The 13,493-nt window shown below is 38.0% G+C and overlaps 1 protein-coding gene across 1 annotated transcript; it reads right to left on the minus strand.

The window, feature by feature from the left end:
- On the minus strand, positions 2,516-3,962 carry LOC109232900 (protein CDI-like). The gene is made up of 2 exons (XM_019398591.1): positions 3,696-3,962; positions 2,516-3,612 (listed from the first exon to the last, which is right to left on the minus strand). The coding sequence occupies exon 2, from the start codon at positions 3,591-3,593 to the stop codon at positions 2,832-2,834; it is 762 nt and encodes a 253-aa protein (XP_019254136.1). The 5' UTR covers positions 3,594-3,612; positions 3,696-3,962; the 3' UTR covers positions 2,516-2,831.

Here is a 13,493-nt window from a genome sequence, read left to right on the forward strand (position 1 = left end):
CCCCCCAACCCCAATGTTCCTACTTGGTGAGCTTGATATGTTTTGTGAAGCTGATGGATGCTCCACAGAAGTAAAGAACAGTTCTCTGAAAGCAAAGCTGATTCAAGCTTTACATCCTAACACATACTTTTCAAAGCCAATATGCAAAAATAGCCTTTCTGCCCAGACCACAACATCTGCTTAATACACACATGGAACAGCATAGCCTTTTATATTATAGAATCGTGATAGGAATTGCTTAGATGAGGCATTAAAGACGTTAAAATAGGCTTGTCAAAGCTGGACTTGTCAATAGTACTTTAAAGCAACATGAAACTGAAAAACCACATTTCTGGACCTTATGTTTTTTTGGATAACTTACTTAAGGACCAACTTTAAGACACTACAAATTATTACTATCAGCTACACCAAATGAACAACTTATCTCAGAGAATGTTTTGTCGACGAAGTAATACAGAAAAGCTAAGAGATCATACCGTTTAACAGTAAAAAGAAAGCAAGTGAACCTGAGAGTATGATAGGCTGGCACCTGGAATTTTGAAATGCTGAAGCAGAGGGATAAGTTGGAATACTACATTACCCAAGTAAAAATCAGACAACACAAGGAACCATACTATGTTCCAGAATCCATGTTCTCTGTCAATTTTCATGAAAAGAACTTTCCTTTTCTTAATAAGTTTTTCTAAAGACTGCACTTATTGCAATATTGAAAGATTCCTTTTTCTTCAGAGGGAAGGAGGGAATCGTGTTGATACAGTAGTAAGTTCATATTCCCTTATTAGTAGATAAAGTAACACCACATCATACACATTATTAGGCCAAAATTTCACGGTATAGCCAGTTTTTGGACTGGTCAATCAAAAATAGCCAGCGTTTACCAAGTCAATGAAAAATAGCCACCGTTTTGCTGCAATAGAGACCGGTCCAGCATAATATACTGGAGTTCGGTGCACTTGTGTATGAACTCCAGCATATTATGCTGGACCGGTATACTTTGCTGGCTCCAGTATAATATACTGGAGACTGGAGCACTGGTGTTCCAAACTCCAGTATATTATACTGGACCATTATACTTGCTGGAACTCCAGTATATTATGCTGGAGTTCTAGTGTATTTATGCTGGAACTCCATCATATTATGCTGGAGTTCCAGCATACTATCCTGGAACTCCAGTATAATATGCTGGAGTTCAAGTATACTTATGCTGGAACTCCAGCATAATATACTGGAGTATATTCCGGGTTTTGAACAGTATTTTTGCTCAGATTTATCTTTACATAAAAAGTGGTTAAATTTCAATTACTTTTGAAATTGGGCTATTTTTGAACGACCAGTTGTAAATCTGGCTATTTTTAAAAATATCCCCCATTATTAGTTGGATACTCAAAGGCTTTCACACTCGGTATATCCGAAAACATTCTGATGTAAGAACAAAAAAGAAAGTTAAAACAGATGTCTTATATAAGCCTCATCTCCAATACATGTGCTTTCAGATTAAGAAGCTGATGCATATAGAAGCTACAGTTGTATTCCACACTTAAATCAGCGAATTAGTTTGGATTCAATGACCAGAAACTAAAATGTACAGAATTCAGGCAACTTAACAATCTAGATGATTAAAAAAAGAGTGTAAATGGCAAAGTTCTAATAAATAAATTAAATTGAATCCACGATAAAGGGAAAGTTCAGGGGAGGGAGGGAGATAGAGGGACAGAGAGAGGAATACTACATCTTTGGAGGCAAATGAAATTACAACCTATACGCGAATGCAGGTTAATTTGACATTACAAAGTTATTGTATGAGAATAACAGTGCACATAGTGCTTCAGCTTTATCAAGCAAAAGAATATGAGGACATACAAATTCGTCTACGATGAATCTTCCCAATGGTAAAAATCAGCAGTGGGTGTAAAATGTTTCTTCCCTTTGCAGAAAATTTATTAAGTGGGAGAAAGATAACTTATTTGACACTGTTAGGTATTTGTCCAGATTTTCTTACTATAATTGGTTTTTCTATCTCATGAAGGAAAGGACAACATATTTACCATAATTGGATTTTTCTTTTCCTAGAAGGAAAATATAATTCTTCCATATTTGGCTAGTCCCTTTTCTTGTAGGAGAAGGTTTGGAATTCTATAAAGTGAGGATCCTTCCTTAACGTTCATTAGCATCCACAATGTAGCCATATGAGGTTTGAGAGTCGTGTGTAGGGGGGAGAACTTTACGGGACAAGTGTTAGTGTGTCACTTGTGTTTGCCTTCGTGAGGTTGTTCTCTCGATATTTTGTACTCTCTTTTATTACAGTAGATTGCTCATCTCCGCCGTGGACGTAGGTCAGTTGACCGAACCACGTTATATGTTTGTGTATTTTTTGGTAGATTTCTCTTTTGTCGTCTAATTTATCATCGTTCAAGTGTTGCTTTACTAGCTTCCGCATGACATCTGATTATTTCGGTCCTAACAGACACAACCAAATTACATAATTGATCAAAGCAACAAAACCTCTTCCATCACGAGAGAGACAAAAGCTATTTCATTTATAAAATAACCAAAAGCATATGATACATCACTCAAAGATGGGGATGATCTTATTCTTTCAATGAATCTATTACAATTATATGACTGAAAAACTGCTTACTAACTAATACTTGTAACAATAGAATACAAAGTATTGGATTTGGAATGAATTGGTTACATCTCCCTAATGAAGACAATACAGATCAAAACAATATTGAATACTAAATCAAGAAGGCATAGCTCTCAAGCCCCTGAATCAATTACCTTAACTAAAAATCTATGGCAGTAAAACAATACCATTAGCTACATTGGCCTTAATCCGCCTTCTTCTCCATCGACTTCTTGTACTCCTCGAGCTCCTTTATCCACAAATCTCCGAATTCACAATCTTTCCAAGCCTCAAACCAAGGTCCGCCTAGTGTATAATGAATTGACTTAGGAAATGTATTCGGATCACCCTCAACAACCTTATTGTGCCCTACAAGGAAGTTCCAAACGAACGGAACTTCCCCGATTTCATTATCCTCCAACCACATGAACCTATGAAGAAATGCTCCAGATTCTGTATTCACTATCTCAGGTGTCAACACCTTATTCTTAGGATGCCCACAATTATAAAGAACCATTGATGACCAATTCTTTCTAGGGTATACAGTTTGCACTGCCCCATCCATTTTTGTTGTTTCTTTTGGTGCATAATCATGATGTACACACATTACAGCATATTTATCATCAACCATATCCCTTAATTCTTTAATATCACCCAAGTATAAAAAATCACAATCAACAAACATAGCCCAACCCTCATAATTAGCCAAGTGAGGTGTCAAGAAACGAGAAAATGAAAACTCAGTGCTTTCTAATTTCCCCCTTTCACGCCAATATAACCCCTTTTGCCTTAACTCTGATTGTTTAATGGGTATGATTTCAATTGGGATTGAAGATCTTTTCAATAGGGAATATTTACAGACCTCATATGCAACATCTTCACTTGGATCATAACCTATGAAAATCTTGAATGGCTTTGAATTCGGAGCATTTCCATTAGAATGCACATCTTTGACCATTGTTGACATTATAATCCAATATTTCAACCTGCAAAACCAAGATAACTAACAGGGTAAACAAAAAATCAAAAAGTTGCAATCTTTTGAGAAATGTGAAAGGTTGAAGCTTACCTAAAAAGAGAGAATAGATCTGGATTTGGACTAGATAGAGAAAATAACAAGATTTTTTTGTTGATAAAAAAGAGTCAAGATTTTACTGGAGAGATAATTGTGGAGGGGAGCAGTATTTATAACACTGAATTAAGGAGATTGTAGATCACTGATTATGGTGAGAGACCATATTTAAAGGCAGCGGCTTTACAGTTGTACACGCGGGTGAATGGCGATGATTCCACAACCGACAACAGCTTTCCATTCATAAGGGACTGGACTTTGGGTTAATTTTTCAAAATCTTTGGTCTCAACCTCTCGAAAGAGAGTAAAAGTTTTGGTTTCGAATTTTAAAATAAAACTCAAGAATTCGAAAAAACTGAATTTTTTAATATATATCCAACAAATGAATTTGTAAAATTTGAGAAAGACTTGCATGAATATTCTAGCATAACGGATATTCAAGAATTGATACCTGAAGTTTTAGTTAATTAAAAAGAAATCGTATTGAAAAGTAATTTATATGGAATTTCTCATATTGCCGATTAAAAAGGAGGGTTGTATAGGGTGACAATAAGCTAAGAAACGCTAGTTAATTTCATGATGAATTATTTAATATATATATTTTTTATTTAACATATATATGCCGATACGAATCTTACAAGGGAAGAGCTACAACAGTGGTACCTTGTGTTTGCGCATGTGTACTTAGCTATTAACTTAGTTGAGGACAAGGCTAGGAATAAGTTTATAAGTTAGTCAGTTTAGTCCCTTTTACTTTTAAGTTATAGTTGCAGTAATTACACACTGACCCCATCAATTTGGTTGTCTTATACACAATAGGTTCGGTTCAGGTAGTTAGAATATGACAGATGTTGTATGCTGCCAACTAAGGAATCTACGTCTGCATTTCTATATATTGTAATAGCTATGCATTTCATTATTATTAATATACATCACCTTATTTTTGTTGCCCTAGATAGCTTGCATTTCTTCTTTTTCTTTCCCGCTTTTTACTATTTTATTGCTCCTTTTCCATTTTCCTTTTAATTTCTGCTGTTTTAGCTCAACTCGTATTAGTGGTATCAGAGCAAATCTTGGCTCTTTGGGAACAATGACTCCTAATATGAGTGAAGTTATCGAGGCACTCAAAAAGATATCTACAGAAGTGTCGACTTTCACAGCTAAACAAGACCAACTGGAGGCTGTTCAAGAACAGACCTACAGAAATCAAGAAGAAGCACTGAGCGAGCTAAGGGAGGTACTCAATGAAGTTATACACGATATGAAGAAACCTGAGAGGGATAAATCAGTAGCCTACAGTGGAGGTGAGCTTTACTCACCCAATGATAAACCTTTTAATTTTGGACATTTAGCTTCAACTAGCTCACAAGGGGTCAATAGCCCTGTTGTTGTCCCCAACCCTATCAGTAACCCTATCTCTGTTGCTCCAATTAGAGCCACCTTTGTTGCTATGTTAGAAGCCTCACAGATCCATTCAAACCCTAGCTCCTCAATACCCAACCTACCTGCACGAACCACTCCTAAACAACCTGCTCTCTTTGAAACATATAATTTTCCCTCTCATCCTATTCCACCTCCTAGAGCAACCTTGATGTAGCCTCAGCCTCCTTATACCCAAACAGCTCAAGCAGAAGCTAACAACAAGCCCGGTTTCAGACCCAATGGTCTCCTATGGTTATACTACACTCTACAACCACTATACACAACACACTCAATTTCCACCTACCTACTGCACCCAAACCACTCACATATCACCTTCTTTTGTACCACCAAGTTCCCTATATTCCTACACCTTACCCCTACCAGCCTACACCTACTACGGGCACCAACAAAATATCCCCTATAGCACCACTGTTCTCTTACCCAATATTCCTTTGACTAAGTATCATAAGGTAGAATTTCCTAAGTTTAATGGTGAGGACCCGAGGACTTGGTTGTATAAGATGGAGTAGTTCTTTGTTGATAAGGAGGTAACTATTCATCAGAGAATGAAATTAGTGTCCGTGCACTTTGATGGGTATGCACTGCAGTGGCATTTAGGTTACATGATAAGTAGAGGGCAGATGCTTCTTCCCACTTGGGAAGAGTACCTATGGCCACTTTATGATAGCTTTGGGGCTAAGTACACTGACCCTATGACCGAGCTAATGAATGTCAAACACACAGGCTCAGTGAAGGATTATCAAAGATCATTTGTCAGTGTTATAACTAGAATCAATTTAGCTACTGAGCATGCAATTAGTATCTTCCTGAACAACCTAAAACCCAAGCTCAGGGATGCTGTTAGAGTAGAGAATCCTTGCAGCTTGCCTCAACCTTACTACCTAGCTAGACTGCAAGAGGCAAGCTTTGCTACTTAGAGCAAGACCATCAAAGGTCACACTTTAACATATTCAGCTTTCTAGGGAGCATCAAGACCAGGATTTAGTGGAGTTTTCAAAGGGAATATAACAGGAAGCAAGGGACCAGTTACTGCCAGCTTTGATAACAACAGGAGGAGAAGACTCTCTCCAGCTGAGATGGAAGAAAGGAGAGCCCAGGCATGTGTTTTTTCTGTGATGAAAAGTTTGTGCCAGGGCACAAATGTATAGCCAAAATGTAGTTTGGAGATTGAGGATGAAGGTGTAGTTGCCACTGAAGAGTCAGAACTTGAAGATAACAATAAGTATCAAGGGAAGGAAGATGAGGTTATAGAAAGTTGTGAAATCTCCTTAGAAGTCCTGCATTGTTCCAGAGGATACAAGACCTTAAGGGTTCAGGGCTTCACTAAGCACAACCAATCAACATCCTCAATAATAGTGGATCTACACATAACTTCATTAATGAAAATGCAGCTCAGAGGATTAGATGAATCCTCAAGATGTATCAGTGGCATATGGAAGGATTATTCAATCAGTAAAGCGGAGCAAAGGGTTTAAGTGGCTGATGCAAGGAGTCATGTTTCAGGATTATTTCTTGGTGCTTCCTATAAGGAGCTGTGATGTGGTGCTGGGCATTCACTGGTTGTGAAAGGTTGGGGATATCCAAATCAACTTTGAAAAGTTATAAATGAGATTTGTGTAACAAGGCAAGCAAGTTGCTTTGCAAGGCATCCAACCTTCCTTTAAGACTGTAGATGCCAAGACCCTCAACAAGATTTTTGCCAATGATGCTTAGATCTTTATGATCAAAGTATTCCCAAGATCACTTATTAAGGATGAACACGGTACCGGCCAGGAGGAAAAAACCAGTTGAAGTGTAGGTACTACTGGAAGAATACAAATGATTATTTAAGGAACCAAAACAGTTACCACCTTCAAGGGGTGAGTTTGATCACCATATTCCATTAAAAGATGACAGCCTCCCTGTGAACTCAAGGACCTATAGATACTCTCCCCTTCAGAAGGATGTGATATAGAAGATAATATCAGAAATGTTGAAGCAAGGGATAATTCAGTATAGTGCTAGCTCATATGCTTCTCCTGTGGTTTTGGTAGGAAAGAAAAATGGTTCTTGGAGGCTATGTGTGGACTATATAGCCCTAAACAAGCCAACTGTGAAGGATAAGTTTCCCATACGATATATTGAGGAGCTATTAGATGAGCTGTGGGGGTTCAAAAATCTATTCCAAGATAGATTTAAGGGCTGTCTACCATCAAATCAGGATGGCACCCTCAGACGTTCAAAAGACAGCCTTTAAGACTCATTTTGGTCACTATGAGTATTTGCTAATGCCCTTTGGCCTCACCAATGCACCTTCCAGCTTTCACGGTCTGATGAACCACATGTTTCAAGCACACCTCAGGAAGTTCATCGTGGTATTCTTAGATGACATCTTGGTATTTAGCAAAGACCTCCAGGAGCATGTCCAACACCTCAGGATCACTTTTGAACTGCTGATCTAACACCAACCTTTTGCTAAAGAAAGCAAGTGTATATTTCCAGCCACCAGAGTAGAGTACCTAGGGAATTATATCTATGCAGAGGGAGTAGCTATAGACCCTAAGAAGATAGAAGTTGTATAGTTGTGGCTAGAACCTGCTAATCTCAAGCAGCTAAAGGGATTCTTGTGGATAGTAGGGTACTACAGAAAGTTCATCAAGGGGTATGGGGTCCTTAGCAAGCCTCTTACTGAGTTGTTGTGAAAGGATAACTTTAAATGGTCCTCCAAAGCTACTGAAGCCTTTAACGATTTGAAGAAAGCATTAACCTCTGCACTAGTTTTGGTCCTACCTGACTTCTCCATACCATTTGTTGTGGAAACAGATGCTTGCACTATTGGAATAGAGGTTATATTGATGTAGAAGGGTCAACCAATAGCTTACTTGAGCAAAGGCTTATACCCACAACACCAAACATTGTCAGTTTATGACAAGGAATTATTAGCATTGGTAATGACAGTAAATAAATGGTCACAATACTTGACTGGGAGACCATTCACAGTGGAAACAGAACAAAAGGCAATGAAATTCCTTCTTGAGCAGAAACTGCACACAGAGTCTTAGTTGAACTAGATAACCAAGCTCATGCAGAATGACTTTATATTGAGTACAAAAAGGGGAAGGCGTAGAATCCAATGGGTATTCTTTTGTGCTTAACCAGTTAAGAAGAAATTGAAAGTTGGTGGTGGGGTCAGATGAGCAAATAAGTAGGGATATTATGAAACTGTGGCATGACTCACCTACTGGAGGGCATTCTGGCATAGATCACACTTAAAGAAGGATAGTTGCTCTCTTCTACTGGAGGGGGATGAAGGAAGATGTTCAAACACATGTCAAGAAGTGTGACATCTATCAGAGGCACAAGTATGAGACACTACCCTACCCAGGATATTACAACCACTTAAGCTACCCTCACTGGCTTGGAGTAGTATAACCATGGATTTCATTGAAGGGTTGCCAAAATCTAAGGGGAAGATAGTGATATGGGTGGTGGCAGACAGACTAACTAAGTATGCTGACTTCATAGGAGTGGCTCACCCTTACACTACTATTGATATTGCCAGGTTGTTTATGGAGCATGTGTTCAGATCGCATGGCATGCCAGAGGACATAGGGAGTGATAGGGATCCTATATTCACTAGCAAACTATAGGAAGAGTTGTTCTTTATGAGTGGTATCACATTTAGCACTTCTACAGAATACATCCTCAGTCTGATGGACAGATAGAGGTCGTTAACAGGTGTTTGGAGACCTACCTTAGGTGCTTTTGTTCTGATTCTCAAAAGGATTGGTACTCTTACTTAGCAGCAACTGAGTGGTGGTATAACACCACATTTTATTCCTTAATTCAGACCACCCCTTATGAGGCCCATTATGGTCAGCCTCCGCCACTTCACTTACCTTACATGGCAGGTGATTCAGCTATAGAAGAAGTTGACAGGAGCCTGTTGACAAGGAAATTCAAGTACCAGCTGTTGCAGTATCATTTACAAAGGGCACAACAGAGAATGATTGACCAAGCTAATAAACATAGAAGTGATAGGCAATTTAAAGAAGGGGATTGGGTATACCTCAAGATACAACATTAGACATAAGTAACATTGTTAGGAACTCACTTCTCCAAACTTTTAGCAATATACTATGGACCCTATCAGATCTTGCAAAAGGTGGATAATGTCGCATACAAGCTTTCCATGCCTCCTCAGCTCCTGCTATACCATACATTCCATGTATCCCAACTGAAACACTACGTGAACTACCTGGCATAATTTCTCACCCTCCAGTAATTGACATATCCAGTCCATATTGTCCTCAACCATAGCAAATTCTAGATAGAAGAATGATACAGAAAGGAACAAGGCCATCTCACAGGTGCTAGTTCAATGGGATAAAACAGCTCTAGATCAAGCCACATGGGATGATTACCAATCTCCCAAAACCAGTTTCCCTTCATTCCTTCCTTGAGGGCAAGGAAGATTTTAACAAGGGGGATCTTATACGAATCTTAAAAAGGAAGAGCTACAACAGTGGTACATTGTGTTTGCGCAAGTGTACCTAGCCGTTAAGTTAGTTGAGGACAAGGCTAGGAATAAGTCTATAAGTTAGTCAGTTTAGTCCTTTTTACTTTTATGTTATAGTTGCAGTAATTACACATTGACCCCATGAATTAGGTTGTCTTATAAACAATAGGTCCATCTCAGGTAGTTAGAATATGACTGAGGTTGTACGCTGCCAGCTAAGGAATCTAGCTGTAACAACCCGACCGATTGTTTTACTTTCTAGAACCCCGTTCCCCTAAATAAGATTCCCCGTAGGTGCTTTTACTATTTTATGACTTGCGAGGGTGGTTAGTTCAAGATATAGAAGAGTTCGGGTTGAAATCGGAACACTTGGTTCCTTAAGGTTGGCTAGAAAGACTAATTTCAACTTCGGTCAACATTTTGAGCAAAGTCCGGGAGTTCTCCGATGTGTTTCCTTCTGACCTTCCAGGTGTTGACACCCAATTTTTCCCTATACATTTTTCAGTATACAAAATAACTTCAAAAGGGCATATATATATGCATATGTAAGCATATTCAAGTGTTTTATTATTTTTCCATAATTTTTAAGGTTTCAAATCAATTTATTTTCATCTTTTATCCATAAAAACTCAATGATTATTATCAAAATTATTATTTTTGGTAATTCATTTGTCGAACCTTTATATTTATGCTAAGATATAGATAAGTTAATTTTTGCATATTTTTACAAATTTTATTTAGTAATTTTAAGCTAAATTGCATATAATTGCAATATTAGCCCCTTTTAGATTTAATTGTGTTTTATATTCTTAAAATTAAGTCCTGTATTTTTTAAATTGTTAATTATATGTTATAAATCATTTTAGTACTTTTCATTTACTTTCAGAAATTAATTTATCACTTTTTATAAATTAAATAGGAAAAAATGGCTATTTAAAATTTAGCCCAATTGCATTTCAATTATAGCCTAAATCCTACCCCAATTAAACCCAATTCCCCGCCCAATCCCAATTAAACCCCGACCCAATCTCAAATTGAACCGACCCAAACCCAAACCCCTACCTACCCTCTTTAATCCAGGTCGTTGATCATTCATATCAACTGCCACCATTTGCCCTTCCATAATTAAACCCAAAAGACCCCTAAACCTAATTCATTTTCCCACCAACCGCCGCCCTTGAATCCCTATTCTCTCTCAACTCTCTCTGAAACTCTCCTAAACCCTAGCCAACGCCACCCTAATCCACCCTAATACCTACCAAATCCATGGCCATCCGGGGTCATTTGAGATCTATACCAGCCTTCCATGGCTCCTGGGTGTTTGGTTCTATAGTTTCATGACCAGACCTCGAAGGAGTCTGGTCTAGTCCTTGCTCAACTGTTGTTCATGGCCTTTCTCCGACCATCCACGACCTTTCTCTGGCCATCCATGGCCTTTCAAGGCAAACCCTTGACTTTTCTGGTTAAATCGTTAACTTTCGAGATCTTTCTTATTTCTTTTGGGTTTTCTGAAACCCTAATCTCTAAGACTTTTCGATTTCTTTCAGATCTATCTTAGATCTGTGCTTACTATGAACTTTCTAAGTGCTTCTCGAAGGTTCTTTGACTTTTCTTTCAAAACGACACTTTGTTTTTCCAACGATTAGGGATTTCCTTTAAAGTTTCTTCTCTAATCTTAATGTTGTTTGATGATTTTGCTATTTGCTCATGTTGTTCTTCTATCTATTTCAGCTTATTAAAAACCCTAGTTCTTTTAGTCTTATCCGAGTTCTAGAAATTGTTTGTTTAAATGTGTACTTGCTTGTTTAAGTTCTTAATTCTTGTTTGACTTGTTTGATTCTGAGTCTTACCATCTTTTAAACTCGATTATTGTGAAAAACCCTAGGTCTTTTGGTCTGAGACTGTTTGTTTGGAAGCATACTGGACCCAATTAAAGGTTCCTTGTTTCAGGCCCTATTTTCTTTATGTGGCTTATCTGATTCTGAGTTTCACTATCTTTTTAACTCGACTTTTGGTGAAACCCTAACTTCTCCAAGGCTTCCTCACCTGCTACTGTGAGACCTTTACATGCCTCTGATTTCTTTTACCTGATGCTATGTTTTCTTCACTGTTGATTCTATGTGACTTGACCTACTTGACTACTATGCCTCGAATGTTTGCTTTACTACTGAATCCTATGCTTATTTCTGCTACTATTGCATGTTGTTTCTTTTGCCAATGTAATTAGCCTCGCATGTCTGATGCTTCTGTTCACTCTATTTATATGCTGAAGCCTCTTCCTTGATTGATCTTGATCTTGTGACTGATTACAAAAAATTTTCTTACAAGCCCTAATTTCTACTCATCTGCTTAAAGTTAATTGATTCCTTTCCTTTGCTATGATATTTTGCTTGCTGAATTCTTTCCCAAAATATAAGCTTATTTTCGTACTTAGACTTGATTGTTTACTTCATGCTTTTACTACCCCTTTTATGGCAATAATCAATCTGTCCTCAAACTGATTTTCTTTCCTTAGTTAAAACCTGTTACTGCCCGTTAAGCAGTGATTCCCTAATTAAAGAAAATCACTTGTGTTAATTGATTCTGACTTGTGATTGTTTCCATGTTTGTGTTAAGAATTTACTTATTACCTTACTTACCACTTGTTTTCAAAACTATAAATACCCCCCTCTTTTCTTTGACAGGACACGAACTATCTAAGTTCAGAACACACACTTCACTAAAAACTCTCTCTTTTCTCTGTTACTATTTGTGCTACTGCTTTGTCTAGCCGGCTGCAAGCCAAGGCTAGGCTGTGGACATTTGCTTACTTTTCTTTCTGCACTTTGCTTATTACTGGTGTGTCCTAGTTATTAGCATGTGGCAATGTGTTCCTTTCCCCTTTTCAAGTTAATGCTCTCCTATGTATATGAATCCCAAACCCCATATCCCTTATTTGTGTTTGTATTCTCTGGATGGTTTGTGAACATGCCAGCATCCTGTATTGCTGTGCATGGCTAAACCTTACCCCTCCTAGGGTCATATGCTTCATGCAGTGTATTGCCAAAACCCCTGATCCCTTTGTGCAAAATGCTGACTCTGTATAGTTTAAATTTTACTACTACTATTCTCAAATCATCCTTATCACTTACTATTTCCAAGGCCAATTTTAAAATCTCTATGTTCTGCACTTTCGCTATATTCCTAGAATCTAAGTTTTGCCCCGCTTGTGTGAGCCTTGCCTTGGGACCCTTGAGCTCCCTCTGAACTTGGACACATAAGAGCTGGCCCTTCCACACTGCACTCATCTCTATCTGGTTATGCAAACTTGGGTGTAAGTACTGCCTGGGGTCCCTTGAGACCCTTAGGGAACTTTGACACACCCAGGTCTGAGAAAAGCTTTGAAACAAGTGGCATTTGAGGTGGTTTGTTCCATAACTCAGAGAGGACGTCAGAATCAGGCTTCCTATGGTTGTAACTTCTTATTTTTTTTACATTTTTGATGTAATTCAGTATTTAGTCTGTAATAATTTATAAATGAATATTGGGGTTGGTTAGTGAAAAGGGGTGCGGTAATTGTGCATGTTTTAAGGGTGGATATCCTGCATATAGGATCTGATTAATAAAGTTCTGCATGTTTACTTCCACACTTAGATATCCTGCCTATAGGATCTGATTAATAAAGTTCTGCATGTTTACTTCCACACTTAGATGTCCTGCCTATAGGATTTGATTAGTAAAGTTCTGCATGTTTACTTCCATACATAGATATCCTGCCTATAGGATCTATTTAATAAAGTCCTACATGTGTTAATTCTACACTTAGATAACACGCCTATGGGATCTATCTAATAAATTTCTGTATTGTTTCACTT

This window comes from Nicotiana attenuata, chromosome 10, assembly GCF_001879085.1.
Source record: "Nicotiana attenuata strain UT chromosome 10, NIATTr2, whole genome shotgun sequence".
NCBI lineage: Eukaryota > Viridiplantae > Streptophyta > Magnoliopsida > Solanales > Solanaceae > Nicotiana > Nicotiana attenuata.